Source organism: Nomascus leucogenys, chromosome 9 (genome assembly GCF_006542625.1).
Source record: "Nomascus leucogenys isolate Asia chromosome 9, Asia_NLE_v1, whole genome shotgun sequence".
NCBI lineage: Eukaryota > Metazoa > Chordata > Mammalia > Primates > Hylobatidae > Nomascus > Nomascus leucogenys.
In genome coordinates, this window is record NC_044389.1 from 82,560,616 (window position 1) to 82,573,584 (window position 12,969).

The following is a 12,969-nucleotide window of genomic DNA, read 5'->3' on the forward strand; positions in this document are numbered from 1 at the left end:
CAGCCATCAGGCAATCATTAGCATACAAAAGACACTCATCACTTTGAAGAATCTAAGTAGTTCAAGAGTTTTATACCAGGAAACAGGGACTAAGACCAAATGTATATTTCACAATATATATTTGAAAACCACCCTAATCTTCCAATGAGGATTCCTTACATCAAAAGGACATACAACTTAAAAGATACTGCAGCACTCCTAGAATCTCACTGAATCATTTATAATTAATCAAGTCCATCGTATAGTATAAATATGTCTCCCAGAATGAGGTCACTCAAGTTTGTAGGCTTCCATTCGATCTTGTCTGATTTCAAAAGTAGTCTCCGCAAACACAGCTTCACCTTTTCAGGCATCTGTTATAATTGAGCTGGAAGACATCATCATCACTTGCTCTGATCCTCTTTTGAAGTGATAATATTGGATTTCCCTCCTTATATAACCCATTTATTAATTCCTTTAACCTCAGCGACTATTCTTCCTTCTCTTCATTTATACCCCAAATCTTCCACCTTTGGAAGCAAAGGTTTGCCTCCATTTGCACACCGTCTGTCTAGGCGGAAGGCAGCAATGCCAGTCTAGCAGGTGCTCCCTTTCAGCCCACTCATATTCAGATAGGGTTAGGATACACAGGTCCAGAGTTGGTGGGCTGTTTTTACTACCAGGCAAAATAGCTGCATTCACTGTTAACCCCAATTTTGCCAAATGAGATGAAGGCACAACCCACTTCTATCAGGCCCATAAGGAATTCTGATATAAGGTTTATAATGAGCCATCCCTACTTACAGCCCCTGTAATTGCAGCCCTGATCCTATGACCACTGCATCAAGTAGGGGAAAGAAAAAAAAAGAGGACAAGAGAATTAAAAATATATAATGCTTTATTGTCAAAAATAGACAAACTTTAATTTCCTTTAACAGGAATATTAATTTAACAGCCTTCCATAAGCCATCACCATTTTGTAAGCATTAACAGGCAAGAGAGTCAAAGGTAACTGTTAGTGGAAAAAGGACAACAGTTCTACATCCATGCCTGAGAAGCCTTGCCCAGTCAGTGGTGACAACTCCAGCAGGACAGCGGCAGAAACATAGTGAACCTTTGGAGCCTAACAACAGACACACAAAACAACGTTGATTTATCTTGGCCCAATTCTAAAAAGATTGGCTTTGTAGTATCTTTCCAAGCATTTGAAAAGTTTAGTTTGTTAGAACACTTGCTAATTTGAACAGTGACATTTTAGGTCACTTATAGTATCAGTAACAGGATCACACCTGTTTTTCAGTAACACCAGGATGAATACATCTGTCCCTACACCAGTCTCCAGCATGTGAAGTGGAGCTAATAGCTAGGGCAGGAAACCTGAATAAGCTCCTTATCCATGACCCACAGCAAGGATATGAAAGCCTTGCTGAATTGAACATTGTTGAGTGGAGGCTAAATTCTCTCATTAACATAAAAAAGGAAAGAGATAATGATCTACTTAGTTGGAATAAGACAAAAAATAAGGCCTTTATTATTCCCTAGTGACAGGTATCCAAGGTGGAAAAAATCTGGGTGCATGCATGGTTATCTGGACTGTGAGTTTCATCCTCTAGGCTGTACTATAAACCATATCTCCATAGCCAATGCAGACTTTGTAAATTGACCCGTTTCAATAATTCAAAGTGGTAGTATACTGCTACTGCCCTTGACAATTGGGGTTAAGGAGAGATAGTTCAATTCCCAGAAAAGCCCAGAGATGAGATAACACTGCCATAGTGAAATGGTTCATCTGAGATTAAGCACATGTAATACTGAAAAGAGGATAGATTACTAAGTGAATCAGAGAGGGACTAGGTCTCAGAACTAATTTCCTATCCTCACAGGTATTCATCATTCACTCAATGGAAGAGTAATCAACTACACACAAAAATATCAGTTCAATATTTTGCATTTTTCTAGTTTAAAGACAATATTCAACACTTAAGAACAAGGGAAACTGAGCTTATAAAGGCATCTAAAACAACACCATGGTTACTGAAATGGCAGCACAAGCTTTTGTTGCCTCTTTTCAACATTAGAGTGAGGAAGTCACCAAGAAACAGTGAAGCAGTTCCATTACTGCCGTAATATTTCTCATTCACTCTTACCTAGGGTTAAGCTTTAATTAAACTCACCTGCTTAATCCTACCCTCCTGTCTAAGAACCCTTCAAATTTGAGTCAGGAACTGGTGGTGTGGGCTTCTGGAAGTTTTGATAGGCTAAGTATCATTTAGTAAGATTCTGTGATTTAAAGAATCACTCTGAAAACTTACAGAAAAAAAGCCATATGAAAATCAAACTAGGCAAATCTGGTTTATATAGTCTATTACCAAGCCTACCTGAAACAAAATTGTGGAATCAAATGTAAAACTCAAATGGGCTTCTACTTTTGCTTACCTATTCATCCCATTCAATTCTGTACAAAAATGGGATCTATGCAGAAAATGTACACTATTTTGAATCACTTCTCCGAAGGCCAGAAAATCAGCCTGTTAGCTGCAGTTGCTATGAATGTGAAACACAGAAAGAAAATGGACTACATTTGGGGTTTCTTATTGAGGGCAGGTGGGGCAAACTACAAATGACTTTAGCTGACTAGCTGAATAGTTTTACTACCCAATCATGAAATAACCTTTATATATTTTCCCTTTTTAGGACCCTTCAATCACTGTTGTTCCAATCAGTGAGTAAAGTTTTTTCTTAACAAGTCGAAATCCTGAGCTTAGGATCAGAGTTCTCCTGAAACCAGAGGAGAAGCGACCTCTACTAAAGAAAAAGTCCCTGAAGCTAGTCCATGAGCAGTTCTCCTGCTTAAACACAAGTGTAAGCTCAAAAGTAGGCACCACGCTAGAATCACACACAATCCTATCCAGCTTTTTACATACATTTTCAATTTCCAAGTTCACGTGCATCACACAACCTCGCAAGCCACAGGGCTCCGTCGAGGAAAGCCGCAGGACATCTTGAGCAATTCTCTGGGTCAGTTTCTCAGGGACAAGGACCTTTGAGCAACCAAGTTTAGTTTGCTTTGATTTGGACAGACAGTTCTCCAGCATTTTAACCAAATTCTGGCAAGTTGATTCCTCAAATATTACCTCGTTGAGGTTGGGTTCAGGAACAACATAATCCCAGTAGTCAAAATCTGTAAGAAATGGGAGTTTTCTTTTTAGATACAGAAAAAAAAAAAAATTAAGAGTAGAAAAAAACACCAAGATATCAACATCAGTTATCTCTATCTACCATGTCTGCCTTTTTCTTGTATTTGTTTCAGAGTCGGCTGACCTCAATTAGCTGTTAACTAGCTAGGTAATATAGCAAATAATTTAAGCTCTCATGAATGAAAGTTCATGTATGAAATAATGGTTGAGATAAATCGAGTGGATAGGCTATAACCACTTTTCTTTAAATTTATGTGTACACAAAACACAATCGTAAAGACTATGCATCAAAAATCTACTTGTGATTATCCCAGATTATTGCTGATTTTCTTTTCTTTCCTGCTACTTGCTTATGGGGGTTTTCTAATTTTGTTTTACAGAAAACACGCATTACTTCTGGAATAAAAAGTTATAACTTTGTTTTTTGGACTAAGGGGTTGTTACTTTCTAACTCTAGGAATACATGTATTGTAAAATAAATAAATAATTTTTACTATTATGCTTAAAGTCCATGAACTTGAAGAGTTATATTGAAGATCTATCAAATTTGTGTCTTTCTTTAAGTCTTTACTGGAGTGGCCTGTAGGTCCCAATTTTAGCTTTAACCTCTTTAATTAAAAATTGCGCAGAGAAGACCTTTGAGGTTCATGAGGATATTTATAACCGGCTGGGTGGTTTTTCTTAGCCAAGCAAAACAAAATAGTCCTAGGGAAATAAAATTAGATTGGCTCAAAGGAAAAGAGATAGCTCTGCATTTGGTCACCTACACCTCAAATTAATCCTACCCCTTGGCAGGATGCCACACCACACGGAGTCAAATGAACAAGGTGCAGGCAGATGCCCTCCCAGCTCCTCTCCCTAAGCCTACTCCACCTTCATCTGCTACTGGCTTTTCCTCTCCACTTCATGTAATTTTGGAGTTCTGGCCTATAAATTAGGTCATCAACCACTTCACCTTGAAAGGAGAAAAACACGAAGAGCTTAAGCAGTTTATCTGTGCTCTTACAGCTCTTTATAGTGGCAGAGCAGTGTCGTCACTTAGAAACTGCTGTTAAAATTGCGAATGACAGCAAGTCAAGCACCGCTGCTGTTCAACAGTTTCCTTCTCACATTAAAAATGGAATAATGGGTATATCCACGACTGAAAATCCTACTCAGTAATAAACATGAACACACTGATTTAAGCAACAACATAAGAGAATCTTAAAAACATTAGGCTGCGGGAAAGAAACCAGACACAAAAGAATACCTACTGTATGGTTCCACTTACCTAAAGGCAAAACTAACTTGGAATGATAAAAATCAGATCAGTAGTTCCCTGGAGTCAGGGGAGAGTGAGGAATACCTTGCAAACGCGTGCGTCGGAATTCAGGGGGAGGGGCGATAATTGATTACAGGGTAAATACATTTGCTACAACACACATAACTGTTCTTCACAATCATGTAAGATAAGGAACTTAATCCCAAAGGGCCTACTGGCACCAGACTAGAAAGTTGCAGCCCTCGGGTATTCTACTTTTGCTACTTTTGTTTCTATCACGGAGAGAAGATGTTAGAAAATTTGGAAAGGAGTCTCCTCAGATGGATTTTGTGGCACTCCCTACGTAGAAGTAGGGGAGGAAGTCGAAAGCCCGCCCACCCAATAGATCGAGAGGCACCGACCTTGGGAGGGGAGAAGGGTGGGCAGCGGGGACACTCACCACTTAGCAGGCTCTCTGGATGATAGCCACAGTCCAGCAATTCTGAAATGCTGGCCGGGTTCTTGCTGCTCAAACTGCCAGTTGCAACCATGGTCAACGGCTCTGTTTCCCTCGCGAGGCGCAAGGGCCTTTCCTGAGCGCTGGAAAAAATGAAGCGAGAAGAGACGGATTTGCAAAAGCAGGCGAGTCGTGCAGAGGCTCCTAAAATGCCCGGCATCGCGGGAGCGAACTAGCGGAGGAACTCCTTTACCAAAGGGGAGGAACCGGCCTCTGCAACTCAATTTGACAAAGCCCTGGGAGCGGAGCCGCCAACTACAGCCGCAACCTGAAACTAACCCAACAGTTCGCAAAACTTGGAAGCGACCTGCCCCGCGGTGCGCCCCCCGGCCCCGCTGCCCCCACCAAGGCCGCAGCTTCGCTCACCTGCCGGGAGTTCCCGGGGGCCGACGCGCTCGCTGCTGGGTAAACACAGGCAGGTGCCTTCTTAGGAGTCTCCTCTCCCGGGGACTCGATGACCTGCAGACCCCAGCAGCCAGCGGCACCCTGCTCACCCGTCCCCGACCACCCTGCGCCGGCTCCTCTCAGTAGCATAGCCTCCGGGGCAGCAAGAACTTTATAGGTCCAGTCCCACCCTGCCCAGGCCCGCCCACCTGCACCGCCCCTCCCCGGCCGGCGCCCCGCCCCTCCCCTCCCGAGTCTGGTCCCCTTTCAACCCCTACACTTCCAGGGAGCCCGAGCCTAGCCGCAGGGAGTTGAGGATAAGCCTGTGGTAGGGCGGACACCTGTTGCTTCCAGGGTAGAACTCAGGCCACTGTGACCGCAATTCCGGGTGCACGACTCGTCAAAGCCTGAACCTGATTCTTCAGTGCGACCCCTCCCCGAGCGTCCGCGCTTTCACACTCAGGCTGTTCCCGGCAGCGGGAAGCTTTAAGCGATCTGTGTATTTCCTTGTCCTGAGGCTTTGCTGTGTCATCCTGAACACTTGGTTTAAATCTGTTGCAACGTCCACTGAGCATCATTTATGCACTTATTTCTGGCCTCTAACCCAGTCAACTCTACTCTGCCTCCCAGGGTTTCTGTATCCTCCTCTGCTGCACATGGTCAGATCTAGTTTTCCTTTCCCGCATCGAAGGCTCGCCAGCATTTTAAGAAGGGCCTTAATGACCCCATGCACTCCGTGGCTCCCTGGCATCATTTGTGCACTTACATCTGTGGCTAATGCGTTTTCTCCGCAGGAAGGGTGAGCCTGGCACTCTTCTAATTAGACCTTGCCCCAGAGCGCAGGGAGCTTGAATTGAGCGGGAGTTTGCCAAGAAACACACAACACCATTAGTAGGATATAAGGTACTCCTCTATCCGTGCATCATTGAGAACAACTGTCATTTCCGGAGGCAGAAGTTTCTGGCGAGCCCTGTTGGGAAGATCTTTGGTTTGGGATGTTTTGAAGAGGTTTCAGAGACTGAAGATAAAGAGTTTTATATTCTGCTGGGGATCAGCAGATAATCCCTGTGAGGGCTCCGTGTGGTCCTGCACAGGAACACACAGAGGGGCAGAGGAGCCCTGGAAAGAGGCAACATGCCCTCACAACCCATGAGCAAGATGCCAAACCTGATTTTTTTCTTCCAAAGTTATTAAGCCACGGTTTTCTCGCTTTGGTGTGCCAGTAGGAGATGATCTGTTCGGAGAGTCAGCTTGGGGTGGGTTAGGGGATGCCTGGAAGGAGAAGGTTGTTCATACAGTAGAGATCCTAGTGTTGGCTCCCAGGTCCTCTAGGATTATGTGTAGAAGGATTTGCAGGTTAGAACCTTGAAAGGCAGTTTCAGCTGTCCTGGCATAAAACTCTTAGAAAAACAACAACATAAGGGGTATAGAGGGTGTGATAAACAGATCAGTGGGAGGACATTCGGACGCAGAGCAGCAGAAATTAAAGCCAGCTTGACAGTCCATTTTTAACTCAGTTCAGGCAGCTGCACTGCCTGAAGGTCAGGCGAGCCAAGGAAGGAGATGCTGATAGGCTGGTCTTTGAAGGCCAGTTTCCACTTCTACTTCAATAAACAGAAAAGTGGAAAATAAACAAGCCCATTTAAGCCAATTAAAAAGCGGTTTCAGTGGCTAGCGTGTTCAGGACCAATGCATGGGCCCATGGTCAGGTGTTGGATGCCAGCTGCCTGACAGTCAGTCCCTGGGCAGGCCACAGAGCCTCTTGTCCTTGTCTGGGCAGCATTACTAATGAGGCTGCCACTTAACCTGCCTCCAAGGAGAATTATTAGAATTAATAAAATGAGTGGTCTGAACCAATACTAGTGAAATAAAGAAATTACTCATTTCAATTTCCTTAGGGTATTTAGGCATAACTCATAAACTAAATGCCCCCATAGGGCCAGAAAGATTATTGGAACTTATAGAAAGTAGTAGTTGCTCTTGGCTCACCTGACTAACTGAAATTTTGCAAAGCCCTTTGGGATTTGACTTCAGAAAACAATTTACTTATGTACAAAAGACTTCAAATAATATCTTCTTGGCTGAATGGGCCTTGCTCTCAGGACTTATAGGGCATAAGGAATGATTGAGGTAAAACATGTACCAGGAATAATTAAGAATGTCCTTTTTTATCTACTTAAAAGTGTAGAAAATCCATTCTATCACCAGTTTGCATCTTCACAAGGTTAAACAGAACGGATTTTTTAAAAATTTGAAGCATAGGGAAGAATTAGGAAAAACTAAGTGCCATTATAGGCTGAGTGCAAGGTGACATAGTCTATCAGATTTCAGAAAAATGTGGATACAGTCAATTATTTATAACTGAAAGTTCACATTGGGGAACTTCAGGTGTTTATTAAGTGCAGTGATAAAGAAGTTTGTTTTATTGCTCTTTCATTATATCCTCTAACTAATATTATATAAACAGTTTGTAGGAGTGCTTACTGGAAATAGTTGTGTATGAATAGAAAATCTAGTCAGTTAAATAATTTGATTTCCTTTCATACACCAGTGTATTATGAGAAACTATCTAAATCATAGGCAAAGCCTTTAACGTAAGCATGCTTGCTTTTTTATTACTATTCCCAGTCCTTGGCAAATAATGATCTCTTCCATAGTGACATACAAATATCATTAAACAAGTATATAGATTTTTCAGTCTGGTTTCTTTCACTAAGAGTGATAACATTTGAAATTCATCCAGATTGTTGCGGGTATTGGTAGTTTCTTTTTTGTTTTGTTTTGTTTTGTTTTGTTTTTAATTTCTGAGTACAGTTTCATTGCACAGCTATGCCACAATTTGTTTATCCATTTACCGGTTGAAAGACATTTCAGTTGTTTCCAGTTTTTGATATTAAAGATAATCTCATTATGTATACATTTGCTTAAAGGTTTGTATATGAACATAACATGTTCATTTCTCCGGGATAAATACCTAACAGTGAAATGCTGAGTCTTATGGTAAAGTGTGTTTAATTTTATAAGAAACTTAGCTAGGTGTGGTGGCATGTGCCTGTAGTCCCAGCTACTCCAGAGGCTGAGGAAGGAAGAAGCTCGAGCCCAGGAGGTCAAGGCTGCGATGAGCTGTGATGGCGCCACTGTACTCCAGCCTGTGAGACAGAGCAAGACCTTATCTCAAAATAATACTAATAATTTCATAAGAAACTGCTAAAATGATTTTCAAAATGGCTGTTCCATTTTGTCTTCCACCAGCAATGTATGAGTGTTCCAGGTGCTTCATATCCTGGCCAGAACTTCATGCTGTCATCTTTTAATTTTTTTTTTTTTAATTTAGGCCCTTTTAATAGAATGTAACAGTAGCTCATTGTGGCTTTAATTTTAATTTCTCCTACAACCCCTGTTGTTCAACATCTTTTTATAAGCTTATTTGCCACCCTTATATCTTCTTTGGTGAACTATATACTCAAATCTGTTGCCTATGTATTTTTTTTTTTTTTGAGGCGGAGTCTCACTCTGTCACCCAGGCTGGAGTGCAGTGGCGCAATCTCGGCTCATTGCAAGCTCCGCCTCCCGGGTTCACGCCATTCTCCTGCCTCAGCCTCTCCGAGTAGCTGGACTACAGGCCCCGCCACCACGCCTGGCTAATTTTTTTGTATTTTTAGTAGAGACAGGGTTTCACCATGGTCTCGATCTCCTGACCTCGTGATCTGCCCGCCTCGGCCTCCCAAAGTGCTGGGATTACAAGCGTGAGCCACCGCGCCCAGCCTGCCTATGTATTTTTATGGAATTATTTGTTTCCCTATTATTGAGCTTGAGAGGTCTTTATGTGTTCTGGATATAAGCCCTTTATTAGATATGTGTTTTGCAAATGTTTTCTCTGTCTGTGGTTTGTGTTTTTATTCTGACAGCATCTTTTGGAGAAAAATTTAAAATTATGGTAATGTCTAATTTACTATAATTTTAAGGGGCATATTTTTGGTGTCATGTCCAAGAAATTTTTGTCTAAGTGAAGGTCACAAAGATTTTTGTTGTAGATTTTCTTCTATGTGTTTTATAGTTTTACATTTATGAGTATGATCTATTTTAGTTACTTTTTGCATATGATACAAGGTCTGAATTCAAACTTTTTTTTACATATAGATTTCCAGTTGTTCCAGCACCGTTTGTTAAAAACCAATGCTTTTTCTATCGAATTGCCTTTGCATTTTTGTGAAAAATCAATTGCTCATGTATAGTTACTCTATTTCTAGTATTTATTCTATACCGTGAATCTACATGTCTGTCTTTTCACCAGTATTATACCGTTATAATACATCCTGAAATCAGATAGTGTTGAGTCTTCTAAATTTTTTCTCTTTCAGAAGTATTTTGACTTTTTTATTCTTATGGATTTTCATATATATTTAGAATCAGCTTGTGGATTTCAAAAGAAAATGTCTACTTGGATTTGAATGGAATTGCTTTGCATCCAGATTACCTTAGGGGAAATTTGCATCTTAATTCTATTGAGTTTTCCAACAATAGACATGATGTAGCTCTCTATTCAGATCTTCTCTGATTTCTTTTATTAGAGGTTTACAGTTTTCAGCACAGAACCTGCATATATTTTGTTAGATTTATAGCTAAGCATTATGTTTTTGATGCTATTTTAAAATTACAATTTCTAACTGTTTATTGCTAGCATATGGAAATAAAATAGAAATACAGAAATACTATCTAGAAATGCAGAACTGCAATGTACAAAATAAACTTGACCTTGTTTTTTTTCCTTCTTGCTAATATCACTTATTAGTTCTACTAAGTTTTTGGTAAGTTCTTCGAGATTTTCTCCACAAGCAATCACGTTCTCTAAAAATAAGGACAGTTTGGCCGGGCGCAGTGGCTCACGCCTGTAATCCCAGCACTTTGGGAGGCCGAGGTGGGCGGATCACGAGGTCAGGAGATCGAGACCATCCTGGCTAAGACGGTGAAACCCTGTCTCTACTAAAAATACAAAAAGTTAGCCAGGGGAGGTGGCGGGTGCCTGTAATCCCAGCTACTCGGGAGGCTGAGGCAGGAGAATGGCGTGAACAGGGGTAGGGGGACGGAGGGGACAGGGGTGGGGGTGGAGCCTACAGTGAGCCGAGATCGCGCCACTGCACTTCAGCCTGGGTGACAGAGCGAGACTCTGTCTCTAAATAAATAAATAAATAAATAAAAATAAGGACAGTTTTAGTTTTATCCCATTCATTCCAATCTGGATGCCTTTATTTTATTTTTTTTCCTTTTACTGCACTGACAAGGACCTCAAGTACAGTGTTGAATATGAGTAGTAAGAGAGGACATTCTTGCCTTGTTCACATTCTGAGAGGGAAAGCATTCAGTCCTTCCTCACTGACTATGAAGTTAGCTGGAAGTATTTTTGAGATGCTCACTTTCAAGTTGAGGAAGTTCTCCACAATCCCTCTTTGCTGAGAGGTTTTATCGTGAGTGGATGTTAAACTTTGTCAAATATTTTCTCTGCATCTTGTGAGACGATTATATGGTTTTCTACTTTAATTTATTGATATGGTGAATTATATCTATTGATTTAAAAATGTTCAACCAGATTTACATTTCCTGACATATTTAATCACGGTATGTTATCTTCTTTTTATTCTTGAATCCACTTGCTCATATTTTGTTGAGGACTTTCACTTCGATTTCAGTAATATTCCTCCTGTTTCATGAGGAATATAATTGGGAGTTTTCTCTCCTTTCTTCTTTTCTTGTAGTATCTTTGTCTGGCTTGGGTGTCAGTACCATGCTGGCCTTATTGAATTATTTTTATACAGTCTTTCTTCCTCTTGTATTTCCTGGGAGAGTTTACGTAGAATTGGTGTTCATGCTTTTCAGTTTAATTTTAAATACCATGTCCTTGGAAAGATTTTCCTAACATTCCAATCTAAATTAGATTCCATCTTTTAGTGTCTTTTTTCTTTGTACGTTTTATTATAACTTATAATTATAAGTATATACATATAATTTAGGCTTATTTCTGTAATGTTTTCATCTTGTTCCAAGAGTCCAGGCCCATTTCTCTGTTGTTCACCATGATATGCTCATTCTTTGCACAGCGTCTGATACTTTATAATTATTGGCTGAATGGATAAATGAATCTCTAGAGTTTAACAAATGTCATTATTTATTATTACAGAGGTATTATACCCATAATTGCTTACTATGTATGTGTGTAACTACTGTAGTGCCAAGGAAAGCACTTAACACACAGTCTTAATGGGTACTAAAAAACATAATATTGAAATAGAACTAGATCACTGCTTACATAGTGAATTATAATGTAGAGCAAGAATTTCCATAAATTACTTTAATCCTGATAAAAATGCTTTTATATTTTGTCATGTGTTTTGAAAAAAACACAAAATTTTGTGAAATGTTAGATCTCACATTTAGCCTTAGTATGAAAAAAATAGAATAATTTAGTAGAAATGAGATTTTAGTTATTTAGCTTTCAAAGATCAAATATGATAAATTTAAATGAAGAATTCATGTTATACAATACTTTGAGTATTTTCTAACTTTCTTTTTTCAAATAAAATCTACAAAATATGCTTTGGTAACACAGATAGCAATTTGTCAGAGCAGGAAACTACAGAGCATATGGTCCCAATTTTGGGGCACAGAAGCAGCCTTACCTGCTGAGGCATACAAAGGAAAAAGATTAAGGAAGTGTTTACAACTCATTCTAGTGGCTTCCATTTCAAATAATTTTTCAACTTGTTCCCAGTTAAACAACTGCTGGAAGTTCTCTTTTCCAGCAGCCATCAGTAGTTTTGGAGGGTAGAAGAGAAATGACGCCTACGGTTAGCTAATTGAATATGCCATAGAAGCGTTATATGAAGTCGAGTCTACAGCTGTCTCTTTACAATTTTAAGTTCAGCCTAAAGGCTTCTCTGTACATAGTGAACTGTAACTTAATTAGACGTGTAAACAGCCTATAACCTACCCTTGTACCAATCACTGAGTTTCAGCCAATCCAAGGCAGAAAACTGTTAAAACGATGTTTAAGTAAGGCAAATGCCAAGCTGTAACCAATCCAGCTGTTTTTGTACTCCACTTCCATTTCCTCACGTTTTCCTTTTTCTTTACACAAATATTCTTCAACCATCTAGTGCTGGAGTATCTCTGAACCTATTCTGGATCAGGGGCTGCTCCATTCCTGCATTGCTCTTTGCTTAATTAAAGTCTGTTAAATTTAATTTGTTTAGATTTTTTTATTTTCACAGAAGAGACCATGACTATATTAAAAATAAAGCAAAAGACCCAAAATCTAAATTAAAGCCAAAGTGACTTTCCCTTGCCAGTTGAGTTTCATTCATTCATTCTTTCAACAAACACAGAAGGCGTAATATGTATGAAGTGCTATGACAGAGGACGGAGATTAAATGGGGAGCCGAATAAATGTAGTACTTGTCTTCACAGAGCTTGCAGTTTAGTGGGAGAATATGAGAAACATACAGGAGGTAACAGCAAGTGATGTTAAGTTCTTTGATATGGGATGAGCAGGGATTACAGTCATACAAATAGGAGGACTATTCACTTAGGTAGGAAGCGGTTATTTGGGGAAGGTTCCCTATTTAAGCTGATGTTTGAAAGATGCATAGGAACTAAGT

General features: G+C 40.1%; 1 protein-coding gene across 1 annotated transcript; it reads right to left on the reverse strand.

Annotated features, from left to right (window-relative positions):
• Positions 1 to 859: 859 nt before the first annotated feature.
• On the reverse strand, positions 860 to 5,465 carry DDIT4L (DNA damage inducible transcript 4 like). Its single transcript, XM_003257492.2, has 3 exons — positions 5,300 to 5,465; positions 4,877 to 5,016; positions 860 to 3,160 (listed from the first exon to the last, which is right to left on the reverse strand). Exons 2-3 carry the CDS (start codon positions 4,965 to 4,967, stop codon positions 2,670 to 2,672), a joined length of 582 nt encoding a protein of 193 aa, XP_003257540.1. The 5' UTR covers positions 4,968 to 5,016; positions 5,300 to 5,465; the 3' UTR covers positions 860 to 2,669.
• Between the last annotated feature and the right edge of the window lie 7,504 nt (positions 5,466 to 12,969).

Bases quoted from the DNA above. Each gene is read 5' to 3' on its own strand.
- DDIT4L (XM_003257492.2), bottom strand. From the start codon at position 4,967: ATGGTTGCAACTGGCAGTTTGAGCAGCAAGAACCCGGCCAGCATTTCA. The intron at 3,161-4,876 runs GTGAGTGTCCCC...CATTTCTTACAG, and splicing joins TCCAGAGAGCCTGCTAAGTG to ATTTTGACTACTGGGATTAT.